This window comes from Ambystoma mexicanum, chromosome 3p (genome assembly GCF_040938575.1).
Source record: "Ambystoma mexicanum isolate Mex_15411 chromosome 3p, UKY_AmexF1_1, whole genome shotgun sequence".
Taxonomy (NCBI): domain Eukaryota; kingdom Metazoa; phylum Chordata; class Amphibia; order Caudata; family Ambystomatidae; genus Ambystoma; species Ambystoma mexicanum.
The window spans coordinates 937824877-937851362 of record NC_090925.1 but is presented as its reverse complement, the minus strand read 5'-3'; the positions used below and the strand labels follow the sequence as shown (position 1 = coordinate 937851362).

Genomic DNA, 26486 nt, shown 5'->3' with positions numbered 1-26486 from the left:
TCTAGGAGCAGGGCTCGTAGTGCTTCACCGACGAGGGTTCCATCACCTCCATCATCGCATAGACCTCGATCTCCGGATAGGGATCCCACAATGGTGCCGTCCTCCGTTTCAGTCTCAGATTGGCAGGAGGATCCTTTTAGAGAATTCTCTGATCCAGAAGAAGGCGAAATTACACAAGAGCCTGACGCAGCCAGTGAGTGGGGCGAGCACATAGTCGAGAAGCCCAGGAGGAGATATTCCCCAGGAGATGCTTCACCTCCGGATGATCTGGTTTCTTTCCACACCATAATAGCCAAGGCTGCAGAATTGTTCAAAATTCAGGTTACATCAGAGGAAAAGAAATTGGTGCTGTATGAGCACAGGGACAAACACAGGAGGACGATTACCACCATTCCTCTCCTCGACACCATCTGGGAGTCCGGATCCAAGATCTTATCTACACCTTTGTCTACCCCGGCTCTGGTGTCCAGACCAGAGGAAAGATATAAGGCGCCCGAGTCTGCGTCGCTTTGCTTGAGAGGTCATACAAAACCGGAATCTGTTATCACAGTTGCAGCTAGGAAGAAGATTGCCAATCCTGCTTCCCCGCTGTCAGCACCACCGGACAAGGACAGGCGTAAACTAGAAGCCATGGGCAGGAAGGTATCCGCTTCGGCATCACTCACCATCGGGGCGATGGCCATGACTGCGAGATACGATTGCGAGCTTTGGCTACGCATGTCCAAATAGGCTAAACGGTTACCACCAGAGCTTTAGGAAGAGGCTAGATCGATAATCGCCGATGGTGAAGCAACCTCTGATCATATGATCGACGCAACGGTTGATGTGGCCGAATCAGGCTACAGACAGATGGCCCAGGCTACTAATTTCATTCCTGAAGTCCAAGCGCAGATATTGGACATGCCCTTTGATGGACAAGAGCTCTTCGGGAAGAAAATAGACGACCACCTGAAAGGAATCAAATCAGATACAGACATGGCCCGAGCCATCAGTTCTTTAAAGGACAAGGATAAGGACCGTTGGTCTTTTCGCCCCTTTAGGGGCTTATCTTCTAAATACAGCGGGTACGGCCGCTCCTCTTATGTGGTCAGAAAGCGCAACTTAGCACGTACCAAGAGAACAAGTATCAATCCTCCAACAGATACTCCCATAGATGCAGGCGTGGCTCCGCCCAGGTGAAGTCACAAGGCAAACAAAACTGACTAGTCAAACCCCGGCGGGGGGAAGGGTAAGCCAGTTCTTCCAACACTGGCAGTCAATTACATCGGACAAATGGGTGTTGCAGGTGATCAGAGGGGGGTCACACCTTAGAATTTCTAGACCAACCTCCTTCCCTGCCTCCATCTTCACGCAGGGTGCACATGTTAAAACAGGTTATGTCTGAAGTTCAAAAACTGCTCCAGAAGGCAGCGGTAGAGCCGTTGGCGTACTCCCAGAGGGGAAAGGGTTTCTACTCCAGCTTCTTCCTCATCAGAAAGAAAAACGGTCAATGGAGACCCATCTTGGACCTGAGGGCGCTCAACAAATATATCAAACGCTTAACATTCAAGATGGTAGCATTGCAAGGAGTGCTTCCTTGGTTAAACGAGAACAACTTCTTGGCAACCTTAGACTTTGAGGATGCTTACTTCCATATACCGATCCATCCAGCTCACAGACAGTTCCTCAGGTTCACAGTGGGAAAGCTTCATTTCCAGTTCCGAGTGTTCCCGTTCGGGCTAGAATCGGCACAAAGAGTTTTCACAAAGTGCTTGGCACCAGTAGCTGCAAAGCTCAGGAGGTCAGGAACGGCAGTCTTCCCATACTTTGACAACTGGTTGATAAAAGCAGGTTCCGCCACAAGGGCTCGCTCAGCAGTTTTAAGGACGATTAACCTCCTAAAAGTGTTAGGTATCGCCATAAACAACAAGAAGTCCTGCCCCATTCCCAGCAAGACAGCTCCTTTCCTGGGCACCAAGTTCGATACCAACATTCCCAGGGTGAGACCATCGGCAGAAAGGGTAGCAGCGATTCTACGCTCAACCTCGTGCTTCCTCGAGAGAGAGAGACATCTGTACTTACAAATCCCTTCTGTGCATGATGTCCTCGTGCATATTCCTCATACCAAATTGCAGGCTTTGCATGAGACCGGTTCAGGAGGCCCTGGACCACCAATGGAAACAAGCTCTCGGATGCTGGGAGGACGTCGTCCAGATTCAATCTACGTTACACAAGGCTCTTCAATGGAAACAAGCTCTCAAGTGGAATGTGCTGTGGAATCTTCAACAAGGGATGCCGTTTAAAGCACCGAGATCGACCCTTCTGCTGAGGCGGACACGTCATTATCAGGCTGGGGCGCTCACCTTGCAGACCTCCAAACCAAGGCCACTTGGTCGGCACAAGAGTCACAACTCCACATCAATGTTAGAGCTCAGGGCCATAAGGTGGCCAGTGAAGGCTTTCCTGCCGGTGGTAGCTGGACAGGTACTCTCAGTCCAGACAGACAACACGACCTCCATGCACTACACAAACGAGCAAGTAGGCACAAGGTCAGAGATCCTGTCGCAGGAAGCTCAAAGGCTATGCTATGGGCATGGGCCTTGCACCACGGGGTGCAGATCAAAGCAGAACATCTTCCGGGAGTGGACAATGTCCTAGCGGACAAGCTAAGCAGGGAATACACATCGTTGCATGAGTGGGAGCTGGACAAAAAGGCAATTCAGCAGATTTTTGCCTTATGGGGCCATCCGCAGATCGACCTCTTCGCCACCAAGGACAACAAGAAGTGCCGAAGGTTTGCCTCGTGGTACCCGGAGTATCAATCACTGGGAGACGCGTTCTCAGTGGCTTGGACAGGAAGATTCTGCTATGCCTTCCCCCCCCATCCCCCTCATTGCGAGGGTACTGCGCAGACTGAAGGAACAGAATTGTTCAATGATCCTAATTGCGCCGGATTGAACGCGGCAAGTCTGGTACTCGACTATGAAGCATCTCTCCCGGCGGCCGCCAATTCGCCTCAAGGCGCATCAATATCGGTTGACGCAACAGAACCACAAGGTCCTCCACCACGACCGGAGGAGCCTATCTCTCAAGGCATGGTTCCTGAGCAGCGCAAACTGATGAATCTTAAGCTACCATCAGAATGTTGGGATATCATCAGGATCTTGAGAGCCCCGTCAACACGAGTCACCTACACCAGGAAATTGACTCAATTTTCCAAGTGGTGCAAGAGCGCTGCCCTCGATCCTCTCACCGTTTCGGTGGACCAAGTTCTACCCTACTTATTGTGCCTAGCTAAAACAGGGCTTTCATTGTCCTCCATCAAGGTCCATCTGTCGGCCATAGCGGCATACACAACAACCCCGGCGATGCAATCCTTGCTTTCTTTGCCGGCGGTTAAGGTCTTTCTGAAAGGACTGATGTGTACTTATCCTTCTATGGCCACGCCAGTTCTGAACTGGTGCCTGAATACCGTCTTGACAGCCCTCATCGAACCTCCCGTCGAACCCATACACAGATGCGACGTAAAGTTCTTGTCTTGGAAAACAGCCTTTTTAATAGCCATCACATCAGCCAGAACGATCAGTGAGTTGCAAGCTTTGTCGTCTGAACCTCTGTTTACTTTGTTCCAGAAGGACCGTGTCATCTTAAGCTTGCATCCTAAGTTCCTTCCCAAGGTACTGTCGGAAATGACACTCACTGAATGCATTGTGTTGCCAACCTTTTTCCAAAATCGCACGTCTGAAGCAGAAAGTGCATTACACCCTCTAGACGTTGCGAGAGTTTTGAAGTTTTGCTTGCAGAGAACCAAGGAGTTCCGATCATCAAATCGACTGTTAATTGCTTTCTCTGGACGTAACAAGGGACAGCATATCTCTAAACACGGTCTGGGGTGCTGGGTTTCGTCCTGCATCACCCACTTCCATCAGATGAAAGGCGACTCTCTAATTAGACCGCCATCAGTGCACTCCACCAGAGGGAGGGCGGCTTCGACAGCATTCCATGCAGGGGTGGCCTTAAAGGACATTTGCAGAGCGGCCACGTGGAGCACTTTGCACACGTTCGTGAAACATTACTGCCTGGCTGAAGATACCAACAAAGAAACTGCAGTTGGACAGGCAATGCTCCGCCATCTCTTTGCATAAGGTAGAACCAGGCTCCTTTTCCCACCTTTCCCGAAGTATGTAACCGTTGTGTTGCTGCATGGTAAAGGTTTGATCTGAAATATGTTTTTCTGTATTTATGCATATATGTATATGATGGTGGCATGTTTTAACTGCTTACTATTCTATTCAAGCATCTGAATCTATGAAAGATCAATGCTGGAGAAGTCTTAGTTACTTACCTGTAACTGTATTTCTCCAGCATTGGTATCTTTTTACAAACAAACAAAATGTAACCCCCCGTTGCCTCGCCCCTACCTTCCACGACCGGTTTTCCCCACTGTGCATGATACAGTTAAATATAGCATGTAGAGTTAAGCAATGCCTAAGGTTCTTCATTGCTGGGGGCAATGGGAAATATTATTGTCTCTCTGAACAATCCCAGTCATTAAATTTAGACTGATCACCTTGTATGGAGTATATCATCGATTCGAGAGCCACAAAGTTCCATACCTTTACAAACCATTCAGTGATTTGTGGCAGGTTTTTTGAGTTTTGAGCAGTTACCAAATGTGCCGCTTGTTGTAGTATAACAAAGGCTTTGGGGTTGCTTCTTGAGGTGCATCTCAAGTCTTTCGATAAACACCAGAATACATGATTTAAGAGTCCTGGGCCCTTGCAAGGAAAACATTTGCGTCCTATTATTGTTTACTTCTTCCTAGTAATTTTGAAGCACTGGGCAGCCCCACCAAATATGTACTCAATTCCCCAACGCCCCACACTCGCACCAGCATCTATCGAAATTGAAAGGTTCATTTTATGTATAGGAACCAGAGTGTAGTGCCATTGGGTCAATATTTTGTACCAGAATTCCCTTATTTGAATAAACCTGGTATATTTGGGTATATCTTTGCAAAGAATTTCCCACTTGGCTTCCGTTACTGCTGCTCCCCTATGGACTGATTCCAGTGTTGTATGTATTTCAGAGGGGTCACAGGGATAGTGTCTACTATAATTGTATATAAATTGGAGGTAAGAGCTACTTCACCCAGGCTAGTTGTGACACATTTTTCAAATGGGGTTAAATCACAAGTTGCTGATTTCTTGTTTGGAGGAGCTAAAATCCAGTGCCTGACCTGGAAAGATTCCTGAAACACTATTTCCAATTTGCATTATTGATTTGGGTTCCTGGTCCTGAAACAAGTCTCGTAATCTCGTGAAACCAGCCCGCTTCCATTCTTTAAATGCCTGGGGTGCCAAATGTTGCGTGAATTGTGGATTTTAAAATAGCGATGTGAGAGGTGAAGGATAAGTTGTAAGGTGAATTTTCTTAGCTACTGTGTCCCAATCCTCCTCGATCTGCTTCATGATCCCACTATTATGAATATTTAGGGGTCGATCTTGTTTTGGCATCCACAGACCATTTCTGAGTTGCGACCGCTCTCCCTTACCCCCCCCCCACCCTCTCCCAGTGCCCGCTCCTCTTGAACTCATCTTTTCTACCAGTCTCTCACACAGCAATCTTTCAGAACCCAGATTTGAGTAGCCTGGTAGTATTTCAGAAAATTAGGCAAACCCAGCCACCCCCTTTTGTAGACATCATTAACGTATTCAGAGCTAGCCATGGGGTTTTATTATGCCAGATGAATACTGAGATCGCCCTGTTCAGTTTTTTTAAAAAGTGGGGGGAACCCAGCTCGGAAGTGCCTGAAACAGGTATCGGTCCCTAGGAAGTATAACCATTTTTACTGAGTTAATCCTTCCCAACCAAGACTCTGAGAGTGGTCCCTATTTTAACAATTGACCCTGGATTTCTTTTAATAATAGGGGAAAGTTGGCCTCAAAAAGCCCTGCCAGCGTTTGTGTTATATTGACACCTAATAGCTTAACCCCTGTCTGCGCCCATCAGAAGTGCATCTCTAAGCATAAGTGTTGCATCTCTGCCACAGAGAAAGACAAATTTAGAATTTCTGATTTTGTAATATTTATCTTTAACCGTGCCACAGATCCAAAGCTTGCTAATTCCAGCACAGTCTGTTGCAAATAGAAAAGAGTATTTGAGGCCAGGAGTAGCATATCATCAGCATAAACCATGATTTTATGCAGGACGCCCCCAAAATCAAACTGCGGATTGTGTCCGTCTGTCGTATCTTGTCAAGAAGCTGCTCCAGGTGTCAAGCGTTATAGCAGCAGAGAGAGTGGGCGTTCTTGTTTGGTCCTGCGCTGTAAAGTTATAGGGGGAGATAATTAATTAGTAATGTTATAGCTTGCCCGTATCGTATTTATACGTTTCTGACCAAAACCCATCTTTGCCATCGCCAGGAAGAGTAAAGGTTTCGGATCACTGCGAGAACCTCCTAGTGGGTGACGTTCCCTGTCCTCGGCTGTAAGCCGAGGAAGGGTAACTGTTTCAAGATACCTTATTTGAGATTGTGAGTCTGGCACTTCCGATTGGCATAGGTGCAAATTCAATTTGTGAAACTTTGCGATAATTTGGGGGGGGTCTCAGAAACCATCTCACCCGAGGGGAGGCAGATCTTTTGTATTATTTTAGCCACCTTATTTTGTCGAGTTGTCAGGCAAGTAAACGATCTGCCTTATTGGCTTTAACACAGTATTTTTGCCTAAAATAAGTTTTATTTTGCTTTTTTGGTCTGAAAAAGGTTTAGCTTACCTGCTGTCCTTCCGTAAGATTTTTCTGGCGCTGGCCCTGTATTTGTTTCCATAATCTTCATAGCTGATCGTAAGTCTTCTTTTAATTCCATGGCCCTTTTTTGTTTAACTCTATTAGCCCCTTCTGCTATTAGTATCCCCCGTAAGGTAGCCTTATACTCCTCCCATGTAGTATTCATCCTTGTCTCCCCAACCGGGTTCAGCTAAAAAAAAATCCCCTATTCGCCCATCAATCTTCTCTCTGGTCACTTAATCCGTAAGTAGTTCAAGGGGAAATCTCCAGGGCCATAAATTTCTCTTCCATTGTGGGATATCTAGATCTACAGAGATTAAGGCATGGTCTGACAACCCTATCGTATGGCAAAGAATTTGCGTGACAGATCCCAAGAGTGGGATTGATATCCATACGTAGTCAATCCACGAGAACGAGCGATGGCAATATGAATAAAAAGTGAACCCTTTTTTGCTGATCCTCCAAGTGTGGGTCAAACATCCACCAAGGACGTACAAATACATTTCTGTTTTAGTGAGTTAGTGGGGGGCGGTTTAGCATAACATGTGACCGTCCTCCGATCTCAGATCCGAGTCATGTTAAAATCTCCCAAAAGAATTGTTTCGCCTTTGCTGAAAGTCTCCCAAGTTTGCAAATTTTATTTCCAAAAAGCTCTCCTGGCCCACATTCGGAGCGTATACAGATGCCACTGTTCTGATCAGGGGGCCCACGTCCAGTATGCCGAAAACATATCGGCCTTCATTATGAACTTTAGTACGACAAACTTTAACCTGAGACCCAGCCCTAATTGCTATGATCACCCCCACCACCTTCCCCTCTGCATTTGCCTGTAACATTGTTAGGCATAAACTCTTACGGTATTGCCCATCTGCATTGCGTATAGGCGTCTCCTGAAGAGCCACCAAATCCAGTTGGTAATGCGCCAGAAAGATTTCCAGTTTTCTCTGTTTAACCGGGGTATTCAGACCCCGAACATTCAGGGTCAGGCACTTGACTAAGATTGATTACAATAGGCCTTAATTACAGTGTATGAGTGACAAAACCATATTTCGCTTTTTTGCTTAACCGATACCTTTACTCTCGAAGCACTGTAGTTCCACCCCTCCCTTGCCCCAAACATAAACTTCTTCAACTTAAAACTTCCATACCCCCCACCCCCTGCTTCTCCAAATCCCTGTCCCAGAGTCCACTGGTGTAGACCACAGTACCTATTGTAACCTGAGGTAAAATCCCTCCGCTTTGGGTCATTAATTTCCCCAGGGTGATGTGCAGGGTCTGCTAAAACCCCATCTGTTGCTTGAACAGATAAGTTCCAAGAATGTTGAGTTCCACCCCGCCCGCTACAACATATGTATCAGCGTTTTACCTAGTTCTTTGCATTGTGCCACTTCTCCCCTGCTGCATTTGCTCCAAGTAGTCGATTTAGGCTGTGGGCCACTCGCATCTGCGTTTCTCTGATTCTGTGACCTTGGCGCTCATATGTAGACCATTCCCAGGATTTTGGCTGCCTGATGTGTGCTTTTCCCCTCTGACGGTTCTGCTGTTGCTTTTTCCACTTGAAGTAAAGCGATTCCTGCTTCTCTGGAGGTTATTCTTTGCTGTCAGCCGTCTAAAGGAAAGGATAGACCAAATGGAAACATCCATTTATATTTGATCCCGTTTGTCTGCAGAGTTTTTACTACCACCTGCATATGCCTGCGCTTTTGGAGAGTAACTTTTGCAAGGTCCTTATATAACTGTATTACGGATATATTCTATGTGACTGCCGTCGAGTTTCTCACCTCCCCAAGGATTAGTTATTTTTGTGGGTATAATGTACATGCCACCAGCACATCACGAGGGCTAGCGCCTGGTTCAGATCTTCAGTCCCATCTTGTGGACCCGGTCTAAGGGAATGTTACTGACCTCTTCTTCTGCGATCATGTCTGCAAAAATATGCAATACCGTATAGTTTAACTCTGTGTCCGTTAGAGTCTCCGGGAGATTTCTAATATGAATGTCGCCTAGACCTGTTTTCTCTGTAAAGTCTTTGTAGTGTATTTCACTATAATCAGGTCTTCCAAGGCAAGGTCAGATTGTTTGCATTCTTCTGCGAGTTCTTGATTAGCCCTTTCATTTGAATCAACTTGTTCCCCCAGGGAGGATATCTCTTTGCCAAAGTTTGCTAATGAGTGTCGGATTTCGGACGTAAATGTGGAAAATTGGAGTTGAAAAGATTCAGAAACCTGAAATTCCTTATAGATCTGTGCAAAGTCCTCTTTTGATGCTGGCATATTTGGGTCTGTATTAGGTGGTGTGGGAGTTGGGGGTTGGGGGGGGGGACACCTTAAGTGCCTTGGGTTGCTAACGTCGAAGAGTCCTTTGTCCAGTTTTTGCAGGGGATTTTCCAGTTGTTGCTGAGCGCCGGTGTACCCTGGTAGGGAATGTTCCCCTTGCTCCCCCTCGGCATGTACGTGGAACAGTACTTCAAGCTAGAGTCCTGTTCTCATCCGTGTCGGCACCAGATTGCTAAGGTAAGCCCTCAATTCAACCATGAGGAATTCTAGGTCACCTGCTGTAGCAGCTTATTTTGCCCATCCTCATGGGCGCCCCTCTCTGAGCCTTAAAAAGAGCACCCCCCTGTCCCAATCCCAATCCTGCTCTGTACCAGATAGCTGCCAATATTGTCCAATTTACTCTCCAGAAGTTAAGTATCAGTGGAGTTGTGAATCCAGCGTCTCCCAAGAAGCAGTTTGGAGATCTAGGGGAGTGTCCCTCTATCAGATGCCTCTTTGAGAACACTCTACATGCTGCAAATGGGGGGGGAGGGGGGTGGGAGGCTCTTTACCTGCCAGCCTGTGCTGTGTTCCATCTCTAATGATCCAGACATGAGGGTGCACCAACACCTCTCACCCCCCACTGTGCTGGCTGTAGCTCCATGTAGAGGAGATTCCGCTCTCCTTGAGGGCGGGGGTGTGCCACCTCGTTGTCTTTTTCCAGATAGCCGGCTTTCCCCTCTAACGCGGCTCATCCCATTTGAAAAGTGTTGAAGAATAAAATTCCCCACAGAGCAGCGGCGCCGTGCTGATCGGACAGGCCGCAGAATGAAGGATGACCTCTTTAGGCGCTCAGTCTCCTGGCGTCTCTTTCCAACACCGCAGCTGCTCCCTGCTCCAAGGACACAGCAGCAACAGCTCCCTGTAATAGCTGTTCACAATTCCGGAGCAAAAGCAGGATCACATGATATCTTTTGCTAATTTAGGGCAGAGCTCGTGCGCACAATTCCTCACGAAGCGGCGGCCATCTTGGAACCTCTAGCGGCATTTTGAGGTCTTATAATACCTTTCACAATGTACTTCTGTCCACTGACTCGAATGTGGATTTAAAATTGAGGACTATTGCAGCATGTTGCCAGCTAGCTAGAAGGAACATAGTCAATTACTTATAAGTTGTTGAAAAACCAAGCCAGATAGGATGTCCATATCTGGAGCTCTTCTTTGTGCAGAGGTCAATCAGGATTTCATCAGGTCTGGATGCTTTGCCCTTTGTGAGTTTAGTGTCTCTTCTACCTCAGTTTTGGTGATGGTGTCTGCTGACCACAGATAGTGTTGTTGGTCTGGGGTTGTATCTGTTTTATACAAATTGATGAAATGCTTGTGCCATCTGTTTTTTGTGACTGCGCAAGACGTACTCTTCATTGGCTACCAGTCGAGTCAAGAATTCTTTTTCGAATTTTGACCATTACACAGAAGTGCAGAGAGGGAAAAATGCCAGGATATCTACAAGAACTTATGGTTAATAAAACCTGTGTCAGATTACTAAGATCTAGTAATCAGAACTTCTTATCTATCCCCAGATGTAGAACTGTGAAGGTCTCTAAAGGAGCCTTTTTTGCTATTGCCCCGAAGGCTTGGAATGAACTCCCATTGGAGCTAAGAAGCATTGAATCAGTGGAGGTATTAAAAAAAAAAAATTAAAGACCCTTCAGTTTGCCTAGAAATGAGGATCACGACTCCTTTATGAATCTGCCACCTATCTACTCTTACGGGCCCCATATGTTCCTTGTTTCTTCTTGTTGCGCCCTTAAGCCCAAGGCTGCTCATAACAATTTTATTAAAGTAAAGTGATGAGAGATTACATTTCATGTGAACAATGGAGTTATTGGGTAAAAGGTCAGAAATTATACAGTGTGTGGATCTGTATAACTTGACTTTCTTTTTAAGTATTCCGACACTTGGAACTAAGCTGCCTTCTTTTTGGTTTCAATTAACGTTTTATAGGTTGCACAGGACCTGGCCACATGATCGCAGTCTATAGCTGTTTTCAGCTCTGGCAAAATAGCAAGTTCTGCAGATCTACAATCCCCATCAAAACCAAAGACTCAGATGTCTAATTTGGTTTTTGTTCTGCTTGTCTGGTTTTGGACCTATAGAGGTGATTCTATCTACTAATGAGTGGTACAGGACTTTTAAACAAGTTTATCGAGGCTCTCTTAGTGGTGGCAGGCCTCAAGAATTAGCAACATTGACCGATATATAGAGGGATCTATGGAGTTATAATGTAATTTAGGCCATTTTATTTGTCTCATGTTGTTGGCGAGGAACACGCCTGTGGTAGTGTGCACTTTAGAAGCCGTTTTGGCTATGAGGTTCTTATTTGCAAGTTTAAGAGAGACCGTCCATGGTTGTTCTCTAGCCAGGGTATTACTGTCGGAGATCTCTCCGTTGACCAATAAATGACCTCCAGGAGAATATTATGTATATGACTGGCCTGTGCTCCCCTTCTAAAAATTGGTGTAGCTGGATAGTCCGTTTGTGATATGGGAGGAATCCCGGTGTGCACTAATCTAGTGCAATCTCTATTTAATTCTGGGAAAGGGATCAATAATTAGACATATGAGATAGAGATGCTATGTTGATAGGTCTAGCTACTAAAGGAGGGCCTAATCATCCATTAGTTTCATATAAAATCAATTTTATTACAAATCAATTACAATATTAAAACAAATGTATAAAGTACAATAGTCACACAATCATGTACATTAGCCAATAGGGTGCAACTATTTGTGTATAAAACAATAGGAACGAAACAGACACTAAATGGTCATTATTCTCAAACAAAGTGTGAAGCAAACAAAATATCTGCAAACACAGTAGTTAGGTTAATGTTCTATACTTACTAGATATAGCGACTGAAAAACATTTTGTACACTTTCTTTGCCACAGGCAGACTTGGACCATGTCGCAGTCCTTCTACAACTAAACTCTCAGTTGGAAGCCCCCACAAGAGCCAGCCAAGGTAATTAACCATGGGCCCAGGTTCATTGTCTCAATAATAGAGCAATAGCGAATACAGGGAATAGTAGCGGACTCTGTTTTTTTTTTTTATGATGACAGGCTACCCAGATTTTAACAACCGGAAGCCAGCTATGCATTCAGAATAGGAAGCAAACTCGTTTTATTTCTCCTGAAGAATGTTCGATATTTGTTTCAACAGAACAGAAACATGTTGAGATTGCAACATTTGGACTAACGCATAGTAGAAATACCGTAAAAAGTATAGAACATTAACCGAACTACTGTCTAATTATTGTAGCTGGGTAGTCACCAGCTTGCTGTTCATTGTAACTTTGCAAACCCAAGGTGTAAATAAGAGGCTATTTCGCTAGCTTGCTGGTTCTAAGTTCGTTTAGGTAATGGGCAGTGTAAGCCTGGGATTCCTCAAAAATCCTTATCTGCTGTTGGATTAACAAAAGCTGTCATGGGTTCAAATTGTTTGTTGAAATCGCCTAACGCAATACTTTGGGTGTTATTTGCATACATGCCAACATTCAGAAGCACAAATCAATATTCCCATAGAAATGCATTGGAGTTAGAATTATTTTAAGCAAGAGAATGTGAAAAATAAATACATGGTAGATTTACTCTCCGTCCCCCTCCCTCAGCCCATCCATAATATCCTCATCTCCCAGGTAGTAGGCATTCAGCCTTCAATCCCCTTGTCTTTTTGGTTCTTTTCCGATCACAGTGACGATTAATGGAGCATGGTCCAAAATGCCCCTCTATAGGTATTCGGCCTCGGCAATCCTTCCTGACACGATGCCAGGGAGAAACAAGTAGTCTATGCCAGATAGGGTGGCATGGGCCCCTGAATAAAACGGGAAGGCGCTATCCACAGGATGCATGTCCTTCCACAAATCCACTATTGCCTCAGCAAATGTGGCCAGCCCAAGCGCGCTGCAGGCATGGTGTTGCCCCCACCCCCATCTCCCTGAATCAACCTGTCTTGTCACCTGGCACATAACGTCATCAAAGTCTCCCCCCAGTAGCGTGACGTCTGACCCATATCTTGCCAATAAGACCTGCATTTCGTTTAGGAAGTCCATTTTGAGGGGCGGCGGCACATGTATGCAAATAAGTTATGCTTTATCCCCCCCCCTTCCCCGTCCATCACATACCTCCTGCCTACGTCCCTCTTAATTACCTTCACTTCCAGCGGCACATAGCCCCATAACCAAAATGGCCACCCGTCTGGATCGTCTGTAGTATCCTGGCATGTTAAACTACTTTGTACTGCCCCCTCCCAAGTCACCCACAGGAAGTGCCCATCCGGGTGCTTCCTGCAGCACAGGGCGACATCAATCTTGTGCCTGTTATAGTATTTGAACACCTCCCCCCTTTTATTTTTTATCCACCAGACCGTTAACGTCCCATGCAAGGCATTGGAGCACCCTTTTTTTTCAACCGCCATGATCGCCGCTCCAGTCCATTATTTTATCTCCAGGGAAACACCTGGGTCTCAGAGGCTGCCTAGTGATAGTCTCGGAGCGGCCATGCCCAATCATGCGCTCTGTTGAGTACGCCAACAGCATAGCATTGCCCACCCCCCTCCCCAACTCCTCCACTTCATACTGCCCCCCACAACATGAATCTTTCGATCTCAAACAGCCGAAATCTAGCGACCCATGCTCCTAGGGCTTGTGCCAGACTTAACTTGGTGGTGGCTTTACCCATTAGCCGGGCTCAAGCCCAGCATGGCCATTCATGCCTTAGTGTTCCAATGCCGTTGTCCATCCAAAGGTGTATTCTGCTGCTGAACCAATTGGTCGCTCCCACTCGCACCCGTGTGTGCCGACACTTTGTGTGCAGTTCCCCTTAGTATCAATGCTAGGAACATGCAACCATGTCTGCTGGTTAAGATCTGCAGCCTCATCCGCCCCCACAACCCTTTTTCCGCTTTCTAGGTCATTAACCCTTGTTGGGCGTATGGGCTCAGCACAGTCCCGGGCCTCCGAGGTGCTCTTGAAGAAACTCAACCCCTGCGGGGCCGATCACACTACGGGTGGCACGAACATCATTGAGTATTTGATCCTCTTCGTGCTCCACTGCTTCTTGACTGCATTGTATGGCTGCCTGGCTTTCTGGACCGCTCTGGTAAAGTCTGGGAAGATCGCCACCCTTCCCCCATTCACTTCCATCACCCCTATCTTCCGGGCTGCTTGTAGGATAAAGTCCCGGTCCCTGTAGTTCAGGTGTCGTGCTATAACTTGTATAGGGGGGCTCCCTGGAAGTGGAGGTCTGCCAGGCACCCGGTAGGCCCTTTTGATGGAGAAAGAATTGGAGAGTCTGCTCTGACCCGACTAGTCTTTGGTCCAGTTTTCTAGGTAGGGCTCCAGGCAGGGGCCCTCTATCTTCGTCAACCTGTATGGGAACGTTATTATTTCTGCACCCTCCATCCTTTCCTCCAGTGCCTGTGGTTACTGGGCTAGGGTCTGAACCTCTGCTTGTTGTGGCGTCTTCCAGATCTGAGATCCTTTTCTCTGCCTCTCCTGCTCTGTCTGAAATCTTATAAGTCCTGGCATAGCAGGCCCACGTCCAAGCCAACAGCATCTATTTTCCTTTCCAGCGTTGCAGTCGAATATTTTTTGGTTTCCATTAGATCCCGTGCTGTGCAGGCGCTCCCAGACAGGGCCTCTGTCACCTCTGTATTCACACTTGCTGCCTCTTGGGAGTGCCAGCCCGCTCACCTCAAACATGTCTATGCAGGGCTGAGCGTCGTGCCTCCTGCCATCCTGTTTCTCACTGTCTTCTTTTATAATGGTCCTTGACGGTCAGTACTAATGCCCCACTACCGGTCAACTCCAGTTTGTCGTACCCCAATACAGTATTCCTACACCTGGGCACTGTTGGCCGTCTGTTGTTCCCCCGCACTGGCTCCATTTCCCCTGCTGCGCTGCTTGTGTGTGTGATGGCGTGAGGGAGAGGTTGCTGTCCTACTGCCCCCACTGTATGTCCGCCGCCCTGCTCGTTTTTACTGCGTGAGCACTCCTCACTGCTCCGGCGAAACCAGCCTCACAGCTCCCCGTGTGGGTGCCATGTGCAGTCGGGAGCCTAGTCCCCGAGTTATCGGCATGCCTTTACCCGCTGGATGCCCTTCCCACTGGCACCACTCTCACTTCTACAATACCGGGCGGGAACTCCACTCAGGGAATAATTACGTGTCGGACCACTGATGGTAGCCCGCTCCTGATTTTGATGTTTGTACCGGTGATGTCCCCAAGCTGGGCTTGACGATGTCCCAGGCCTCCCTTCTTTTGGCAGCACTGCATATAGTCCCATGGTCCCCTGACTGCAGGCGGCAATCGTGTGCTCATGCAGCCTGAACTGTCCTCTGGCTGCGGTCACGTCGGTTCTCCTGGGTTCGCGAGCCCAAAATAAGCATTCAAATGGATTGTGTCCTCCCACATATTCCTCATCTTTGTTATCCAATATCCAGCTTCAGCTGCTTCGGAATTTGTTTTACGACAGATTGTGCTGTGCGTGGATGCCTCTCGAGCGGCTCCGTCTCGAAAATGTCATCGAAGGCATATATAGCACGTGCTGCGCCCATTGGCTTCAGTTCCGTTTTTCTGAGTAAGCTTACACTTCGAGAATTACGGCACACTTCAGAATTTCCTTTGCAAAATTACGAACAATGTCTGTCTTTGACACCATCTAACCCGAAGACCAGGTTTTCTGTTGCATTAAAACTCAGTAAACAAAAAAAAAAAAAAGTGTCAGGACTGCAGTTCCAAGATGTTGCTAACCGATCCGTATCGAGTATGCTTGTGTTGTCTTGGTGTGGAGAATTAAGACCTCAGCCTGCTCGAAAGGGTAAGCCAGTGCAATTCCCAAGTGAGAAAAGCGTGGCTGCAGGCAGTGAGGTAAGTAACCCAAGCCTAAACAGTACCTCTGGTTAGAAGAGTGGTCCAGCTGGATTCTGTCTTGTTACAGTTGTGCAGACCCTTCGTTCCTGGGCCTCAGCTGCGGAGACAAGAGGGAGGACGTCTGGATGGCTCCTGCGGCAGTACTCAGGAGGTCCTCGGCAGTTTCGGCTCAAACTCTCAAACTTTGAGCAAGACCTTTATCCAAGAAGTGCATCAGATCCATAGACTATGTCCCAAATGACTTTGGCTGTCCTGCTCCCTGAAGGCACTCTTCTATTCCATTGACTTTGATACTGTTTGTCCCTCATAGGTGGCAGCTTATTGTATACTGGTACTGCTGGGAAAGACGTATCTAGACTTCATTGGAGGATTTAGTTGTCCTCACATTTACTGAGAAACTGTTCTAACCTTTTTATTTTCCTAACCTTTCCTTTCTGCAACCTCAGAATTGACAAAGTATACTAGTGTGATATATCAATGCCATTACTGTCCTTGTGATTGAAGCCATCTCAGGGTGTAGGAATTGTGTATAAAGCATATCCAAAGATCATCCACTAACTTGTCTTGATTCTGAAAAGTAATTTTAAAGTATATTTGAATTGTAACAAAGAATTGCATTTTGAAAGAATGCTTATTTAAAACTGATGTTAAATAGATAACTATTTATAACTGAAACCTTGAGTGTAAGTACTTTGTTACTTGTATTTATGAATTTCAATTGTGCAGCTCTACAGCTCACATTTACCCCTCTTGAGATATGCCTGGCTGCTCAGTCACACTACCAACTTGTGTAGTACAGACCTATACCAAAAGGTGGGTTACCTAATACTAAGCGAATAAGTGTTGTGTAGTCTCACACAGTGTGACTGCACCAATTTTTACCTATCGTTCTTCCCACATATTCCTCATCGCACTCCCAGCCTACCCCGCAGTAGAATTTCCCATGCTATTACAGCTTTCACTCCTTCATAGCTTAGTACGGTCAAACCTGTGTTGATGGGGGTAGTTCTTCTGAAGGGAAAAAAAACAGATCTGAAGCCAGCGCTGCACGTGCTATATATGCCTTCGGTGACATTATCTTTTAGACAGAGCCCCTGGAGGGACATCGAGTCAACTGCATCGACGCACAGCTCCCTCTGCCGAAAACTTTTTTCCGAAGCAGCTGAAGCTGGATATTGAATATCAAACATGATGAATATCTGTGAGGAACATCTAGTTGAAAGAAAGTTACCAGGGGTAAGTAACTTGTTAATCTCACTCTGCCGCTGACTTTCCCCAATAGCTGGCCACCTTTATCCTCGGATTTCACCGCTGGATGGTCCCCTTAATCACGCTGCTTGCCGAGGCTGGAGTGGATTGACCAGGACACACGAGTCGCTCCGAGCATTGCACAACAGCCCCCCCCCCATGACACCAAATTCTTAGTTGAAACTATTTTTTAGGAAACTTCTGTCATATAGCGATTTAGAATGCTTGACTTATTCTTTGATCAGTCAAGCACATACATCTGAAGGTAATGGAGCTGCAGCTGATGCAGGAGTAACAGGAATTTCTCAATTGGCGAAATTAACAAGTCTGTGGCCGGATTTACAATAGCTCTAAAAGGATAGCTATAAACAGGAGTTGAAGCAAATGGACTGCAGTCGTATTAAAGGAAAATGACCACAAACACAGTCAAATTATAAAGGGTTATAAGTCTAGAGGCCAATTATATCTATTAGAGAGATGTGTGAAGCTGCTAGACTGGAAGTTAATTATAAGCGTTGTGTTCTCCATCTACACATATTGTTTTCTTGCGAGATGTGAATTCAATTTCATGGTTTGTTTTTAACAACACTGGAAGTCCTGCACCGATGAAGATCCAGGGACTCAAAACATGCATTGACAAGCTGTGGTACTATCACTGCAATACATTGTATTAACTTTTGAATAACCGAGTTTGTTGGCAAGGGTGTGCTTCTCTAACTCTGTAATAGATCTGAATATTGATTAATGGAGCGTGGCTTTTAAAATATCTAAGGATAATCAGTTTTTCTGACATATCTTGGTTCAGTTACCCTTCATGTCCTTGCTGCTTCCCAGCCTATTTTTCTTTTATGTATTTTGTCCACTATCCTGTTTTTATACTCCTAAGAACTGTAAATAATGTACCACTCACTATTGGACTCTTGTCTGCTTTGAAGTATTAATTATTATTGCCCATATTACCCTATTGTGGCCCATTAACAGGTTTATAGGGAGAGGTTGTTCCTTTCTGTGCCCTCAGGCTTTCCCTCACATGGCCTACTGCGAGGCTGATGTCGAAAAAGGCAAGCTTGCTCCTGCACTAGGCAAAAGATTCTGAAGGCAACAAACTTTATTTAAATGTCACAGCTAATTGTTGCTGCCAAGTGCAGTGTTGCATACTCGCATTCTTTAAGGGTGACGTCGGTGTTGTCAACAATGCCCATGGGAGCCACCTGCCCAACGCCATTACAACTAAACTGAAAAGAGTACATGATGCAAACTTGAACGGCTCGCTTCTCCCCTCTTTTTCTGGCTGTATCCTATTGACAAAACCCATTATCTACTGGTAGAGTTTTCAGCAGGAGACTCTTAGAAGTCAATTTAGTGACTGACCACACTGGTTGTCTGCAAATTTTGAGGGTACATTTCTCCAGCCTTGCAACTCTGAAAAATGGGAATAGGTAAATCATTTTTTAGTAGATTATGAAAACTATGAATTGTTGCTTCAATTCATATTCTATCTACATATGCTGTAGAACCTGCCTTGTTATTAACAACAGAACTGTCAGTTAACTTGCATTTCTTTTTCCCCTTTTCTCTTTTTTGCGGTTGAACAAGGAATTGGAGAAATCTATAAAACCAGACACAAGCCTGGTATCAGTCATGGCCGTTAATAATGAGATTGGTGTTAAACAGCCTATTAAAGAAATAGGTAAGTCACCAGTGACTGTTACACAAACACTTTTTGTTTGAAGAGAGGTGTCCTTTTTGCAGTTGTCACAGGGTGCAATGTATTTCATACTTTTAAAATTGTTTTTTATTCAATTTTTTAATTGCAACACCCTCAATCAAATTATCAAATTATAAAAAATGGGAACAAATAATTACCTGTAAACTGTGATGGCCCAATACCTCTTCAATAATTTTCCTTAACCTGGTTTTAATAGGAATGTTTCATTGCAATTTCTTCAAACGGGGAATTCAGTGGTTTAGGTCCTTTCTGGAGAATCGCCAACAATGTGTTAAACTGGGGGCTTTTACATCAGCCCCCAGTGTGGTGTATTGCAGCGTTCCCCAGGGGTACTCACTGTCACCACTTCTTTTTAATTTATACCTATGATTGCTTATGGAAATTCTGAGACGTCATGGAATTAGTTTCCAGTCTTAATGCTAACGATACTTAGATTTTCATATCAATAGACAAGGTCAGGGAAAGTTTTGACAAGATTGGCGAGTGTCTTCAGGAAGTTAGTGATTGGATGGCTTCCAATCAACTCCAACTTAATGCCACTAAGACAGAGTTCATCTTGTTTGGCCCGGAGCATTTAATGGCCACTATAAAAAACTTTTAGGAGTTGAACTTACATTTTCCTCAAAAGTCAAGAATCTTGGCTGTATTTGGCAAGGAAATTTGGATAACGAAAGCCAGGTTGGAGCTAAGGTGAAAGACATATTTTACTCCCTAAGGCTTCTTCAGCAAACTCCCCCGTATATTGCAAAAGAAGATTACGCACAGGTGGTGGGAATGCTCACGAATGCCCACCTAGACTATTGTAATAGTCAATTGGTGGGCATTCCGAAAAAACAACTTAGTAGACTGCAAAGAGCGCAGAACGCAGCAGTGAGGTTGAAAAGTTCTGATGTCTCTCCCTCTCGCTGACTTCTCCACTGGTTATCAGTTGAAGACCGGATAAAATTTTAAATGGCTAGTCTGGTATTCAAATGTTTGAATAACCTGGCAACGGATTACCTGAAGGATAAACTCGGGTATTATAAATCGCCCAGATGTCTACGATCAAATGACCAATCACTGTTAATCCATCATCCACATTTGTGTCGAGAGCTGACAGAAGATTCTCGGTAATTGGTCCAAGACTTTGGAATAGTTTACCTAGGGAGATTAGACACTCTGCTTAAGTTCCGTAAAGTACTCAAAACGTTCCTGTTTAAATTATATCTCATTTATGGTTGAAGTGCTATTTCTATGCCAGATACATCTATGAATTCTAATTCTTGTACCAGCTTGAGTATACATTTCATCTGCGCCACTATACGGTTCAGTCCGTTTGGAGCGCAGTATAAATATATCAAAATCGGAAGACTCCTTGCAACTGTCACAGTACAAGTATTGTAACTTCATATTCTTCCATGTTATAACCCTTTTAACTATAAACTTTGAAAGCGTATTATGGTTTTTGTCCCCACCAAGAAGCAACACATTCTTGATACCTGCTATACAGATTTCTTCAAGGAAGCAAATACAAATTCTAGCTAACTCAAGTACCTGTCACATTATTTTGTAGACTACTGCTTCTTTCTTACCCATTACCTTTTTCAGTTCTTATTCACTTTTTACAACCTGCCCAACACTCATTCAAATGAGATCCCACTAGCTCCAGGTCTATCTTCCACCATCAGATATCCATTAGGCTCCTGCTAACCCAGTCTTCCTCCCCTGCTGCCTTTCTCCTTACTTCAATTGATCAATTGGTTTCCACCAATGCTTACTCCCCTTTTTAATCCCCACTTTGCTTCTTAATCCATATCTAGTCCCTTCCCCAATGATACGTTTTTACTTCTTATTTATCCTAATGTGCGTAATTTTTGCTCCCTTCTTGCCTTGGGCAACACTGCCTTCGCGTCCACTGCACGTCTTCATGATCTTCCTATGAAAGTAGAACTAAATCCATTTGGAGATACCCCTCTCTAAAAATATAAAGGTTTTTCCCCTGTTTTGAAAGTGGTGAAGAGCGAGTATTATGCCCATAATATACTTTGTAACTACTTTACAGTTGATCTTATGCCTCACAGCATGTTGTAACCTCTATCCTACTACTGTAATCCTGTGATCTACAAGCCATTTCACCTCTATCGTAGAGTGCCTCAAATTCTTGCTCAAGTTCCTCATCAGCCGCCTCTAAATGGGTCAGACAGACAATAATGCAAACTTGCGTCATGTCATATCAGCAGTAGGACTAAAGGGCGTTTGTCTAAAATGAGGTGGTTGATCACAATTTTAAGCATGTGGCCGTGCAGGTATGGCAGCCCTGAAGGCCAGTCCTCACCTGCTGTTGCTTTTCCGCTTTTGTGTCAACCACATTCACCTTGCATAGAGTCCAATCTGGGCCATGGCCCTGTCTAGCTCAAAGCCACCGGACTTGATAAAGATGGTTTATAGTAGCAACGCTGGGGCAATAGCTAAACCTGGTACTGCAATATGGGCTTATGGAAACGACATGAAATCCATGTAACTGAGAAGAGCTTTTTAAAAAAAATAATCTTGGCACTTGCAAAATCAGCCCCGAATTAGGCATGCCGTATTTGGAAGATGAAATGGTAGTGGAGCCACCCCTACATTGGTTAAGAATGTGGGCTAATCCTAAAGCTGTACTGATGCATTCCTTAATTAGGCATATGTTGGGTAATATGTTTTAAAAAGAGATCTTAAATCCAAGTTGTTGGTCTGGGATTGGATAAAATCACAGGAGCATTTAAATCACCTTACGACTCAACAGGAAATGCCTAAACCCGTCTAGGCTTTTGCTAATTCACTTTGTCTGCTCATCGCAGAATTACCCTATACACGACTGGGACAATGTCAGACACTGGCAATTACTGGCAGATGGCAGAGCATACAAGTCTAAGCGTCTGACGTTTATGTAAGGCTACTGGCTGTATTGAAACTAACAGGAATATTTTAACCCAGTGTCCTATGCTTCATCATATTTATGAAAACATTCTTTTGAGATTTGTGGTGAGCATTCATTACTCGTATACGCAATGATGCATTCTGGGCTTGGTGCCTTATCAATCATGTGGCTATGCATTTCTAGCAACTCTGCAAGTATTTTTAAGCCTTTTTCATGTCTAATGTTAAATCTTTGCTCATATTTAGTCTTTTATTAACCTTTTTTGGGAGATCATGGTCTGTTTTACATGGTTGTGCAATTTTATCTTTGTATATTGTGACATGTTTACAGATATATTTATATATTATGAATTTTGATGTTTAAGGTTTAAGTGTTGTCTATGTATAGTGTGAAAAGTTAAAAATTAGCCAAAGCACACTTAAAACACAGTTGGGTGACAGGGGTGTGTATGAAGTCCCCTAGCTATCTCATGTTAGGAAGCGGCTGCGTAAACGGAATGCCGAACATGATTTGACCAACCCCATCTTGATTAGCCAATCAGCTGCTACCCACTTGAAATCCCAGTTGTCGAAATTCAAGAAGATCAAGAATCATGCGAAATCCAGAAGAGCACAAATACAAGTTTGGCCATTATTTCATCTGACTCAATTCAAAGTTACTTTTTGTGGGCAAACAATCCGTCAGAAAGTATTGTTTTAACCTGGACAAGATTTAACTATCTCCCGCTAAAAAACGACATTGTCTCGCTGGTCAAATAGCAGAGAAAGGAAAGGGTTGCTTCTGCTGTGAGGTTTAGGAGCATCTCTTGCACTTTGTGCTGTTTTGCCCAGTATGCAGAGATATTAGAGCAAGGACTCTGGTAACTATTTGGAGAGACAGGCAGTTTATGCAATGTCGCCCGGCACTGCTATATCTATTGTGGGCAGAGAAACCGCTAGTGAGCTGGTGATTATGACAGTTTTTAAAGCGAGCCTTAGCCTGAAGGACATTTATTCTGTCTCAATAAAATGTGCTTGTTCCTTTTATCAAGCCACATATTTGACATCAATAGATCACAGGACATGTGTTTTTTGAATAATAGTATTGACCATCGCAGATAGTGCAGGTGTGAGATAGTTTTGATAATGATTGTTTTACTTCTTATCTTGTCATACATTTTGAACATGGTTATCTGAGCATGCTCCCATATTATACAGTAGTCAGTTTTTTTAACTTCAATATTGAACTTTATTGATATTTTCAACAAGAAAATACCAACCATATCATGACTTGTCTTCAGTAACCAACATGACTTGACAACCTTGTGTATAGACCTCCCACACCCACCACCGTGCCATGCAGCTTACTCAATCCAAATCTGGTTGTATCGAGGACGACTACACAACTCAAACAAATGGTTCAGGGTTGTCTGTCGGCCATATTTGTCAATGAAGGGTAGCCATAGATGTTCAATATTAGACCTCGACTGCTCCAAGAGGTGCGAAAGAAACTCCATGTCATATATGGGTCGAACTTAAGTCACCCTATCTCTTTCCGTAGGTAAACATTTTCTCTTCCAATATTGAGCCAGGCAACTTCTGGCAGCCACTAACAAGACACTCACCATAACCCCCCCCCCCACCCCCACCATCCTCTGTCTCTTCCTCCAACCTCACCCCAAACAGGAGCATCCATGGCAAAGCACTCTGGGGACCCCATCAATCCCTTTGATCCATGACTGGAATGCCCTCCAGTATTTCTGCACGTGCGTTCACCCCCACCACATATGACAGTAGTTGCCCACCACACTGCGACATTTCCAGAATCGGCATTCATATGCCTTGTACATTTTAGACAATGTGGCCGGTGGGTACTACCACCTGTGGAGCAATTCTATGGCATTCATCCTGTACTGCAGAGAAACCGTAGATTGAGAATCCCTCCTACACATTTACATTTGCGCCCAAAGGACATCAATTTCCTTTCCCCACTTCACTCTAGCAGGCAGTGGGTCTCTATGCTCCGCTAGCAGGATAGCTTTGTAAAGCCGCGCTATGAGCCCCCATGGATCCTACGTTGCCGATCACAAGCTGTTCAAATTGGCGTTCTATGCAGGTTATCCATCCATTTGCGGTCCGTCATCACACCATTTAGCTGGATGTATTGCAACACGGACCGCTTTCCAATGCATAAACACTCCTCGAACTTGTCCAGAGTGACAAAATTCCCATCTATCCACATTTGGCCAGCCCTGCTCAGGCCCGCCTCTTAGCAGAGTTGGAACTGTAGTGGCTCTGTCATTCCATCCTTCACCAGGGGGGCCCAGATGCAGCTCAGGGGAGACGGCCATGTGGAAAGCCACTGAGTGTCGCTAGCCTACCTCCAGAGGGACCATAGACCTGCAAGGACTGGGTGTTGAACCACTCTCCTTGGGATCGGAGACCGGGTAACCCCTAACCATTCCCCCAACAAAACTGGATCCAATATTGCATTATCTATGTGTGCACACACCACTTTCTAAACTGAGGGTTTAGATGGTCAACCGGTATTCAGAGTTGGGCTGCTCTGTAGTAGGTTTTCAAGTCTGGAAATCTAACGCCCCACTCCACCCTTGGGAGGATCCAGTCTCTATATGCAACCTTGTATTTAGCCCTTCACAGAGAGATTTCAGCAGGGCACCTTTCACCTCATCCAGGAAGGACGATGGAACCGCCATTGGGAGCTTTTGTAAAAAGAACAAAAAAGTGGGGAAGACTACCATCTTAATCCAATTCAGGCGTGCCATCTTTGAGAGTGATAGCCGAGCCCATCTGCAAGGTCGGCTTGCACCACCAATCAAAGTGGTAAATAATTATCTGCGTACTCATCACCATAATCACGTGATACCTCTATCCCCAGGTATCTAAATCTATATTCCCACTCCTGGAACGGCAATCTCCCTGTGTAGTCTGTCGACATTTGATAATCCCTTGCCCATAAAGGCTACTGATTTATCTAAGCTAATTTAAAAACCGGATAGCTCACTGTAACGGGCTAGGCTCTCCAGCTGGCACGGCACTGTCTGTCTAGAATTAGTAATATAAAGTAGGGCATCATCAGCAAAAATGCTTAGTCTGTACTCCACCCCTCCCTTGTGACCCCTGAGATTCCTGCATCCTTTCCCATCTCTGCTGCATGCCCCTTTGTAATGGGAACCCCTGGGACTCGCTCCCGTTAATCACCACCTTGGCATTTGGCTTTGAATATATAGCTGAGATCCACCCCATCCATTTCAGGCCCATCACAATAGCAGAGAGAACCCCACACCCTAGAAAGGCCCAGCTAACCTGATGAAAGGTTTTTTGGCATCCAGGGCAAGGAGGAGGGCCCCATCTCTTTCTACCATCGGCGCATTGAGAATATGCAACGTCTTGTGCAGGTTGTCAGATCCCTGCCTCTGCAAAATAAAGCCAGTCTGATCCAAAGGGATCAATCTAGGTAATTGAAGCTCGTGCCGGATGCAAGTATTCTAGCGAAAATGTTTGTGTCTACTTTTAGCAGGGAGATGGGCCAGTATGAGGCACAGTATGTGTGATCCTTCCCCGGCTTTGGAATGAGCGTTATTAGCATTTGTAGGAATGACACTGGTATTGTTCCCTCCCCTGTGATCGAGTTAAAGAGCTTCGCCATGGGATCCGCCAAAAGAGTCTGGCATTGCTTGTAAAAGTCTGCGGTTAACAAGTCTTTCCCGGGAGCCTTACCCATTTTTAGTTGCTTTATCAACCAATACTATCCCCCTCTACCGTGACCTCTGCCTTCTATAAGTTACCCTCCATCTCCATAAGTTGCGATATTGGCAACTCACTTATGATGTATCATCTCCCGAAGCTGTAGCCGGTTGGGCAAACAACTGTCCGTAATAGGCTGCAAATTGAGCTGGGCTATCTCCCCCTCTACCCTTTAGAGTCCCATCTACCCCACGTATCTGGTCAACCCTCCTCTCTGTACGGAAGGCATGGTATCAAACAGTGAAGACAGACACAAGCGATCAAAGTTCAAGGGTGTTTATTGAACTTAAATGGGCTCATTGAACTCCCATCTAAGCCTAAATATAAGGATGGGAGCAAGCTACGACCATCATATAACGCAGTCCTATTTGAGTCTCCTTATAAATACAAATGGCGTGGAACAATAATGTATGACAAAAGAAAAGTGTTGAAGAAATATGTCAGTATAGTTGAGCAGTTGGCTTCCCTTCCCCACTTTTTCAGCACAGGGCATGGCGGCATGTTCGTGCTTCGCTTCTCTGCCACGAAGATACAGTACAAAGCATAGGTACGGGGCCTTCTTCCATAGCCTCTTTCCCAATAACAGTCTCTTCTTGCAGAGGGCCCGTCATAACAAAAAAGCAGCAAAGTTCCTTTCTTACCAGGATTTTCACATTCACAAGTTCTCGCTTCGTGTTAATCATGGGTCTCCCTCCTTCAGGCTTGGGCCCCCTTTTAACACTATGTTCACAATTGGTTTACCTTGACCGGGCTCCAAACATGGATCTCCCTCCTTTTGGGCTCGGACCCCTTTAGCACAATGTCCACAATTGGTCTCTGTCGTTCGGGCTCAGACCTTTAACACTCTTTGTATCAAAAATCATAGACTTTTGAATGTGCAATGAGTTTTGCTTAAACCGTTGCAGAACCACT

At 45.2% G+C, this 26486-nt stretch overlaps 1 protein-coding gene across 1 annotated transcript in view; it reads left to right on the top strand.

Annotated features, from left to right (window-relative positions):
* Positions 1-26486, top strand: part of NFS1 (NFS1 cysteine desulfurase) — a 1222594-nt gene that overhangs the window by 597790 nt on the left and 598318 nt on the right. Inside the window, exon 6 of the mRNA XM_069652239.1 lies at positions 18797-18890. Coding sequence (XP_069508340.1) covers positions 18797-18890 — 94 coding nt within the window. The remainder of the gene's footprint in view (positions 1-18796; positions 18891-26486) is intronic.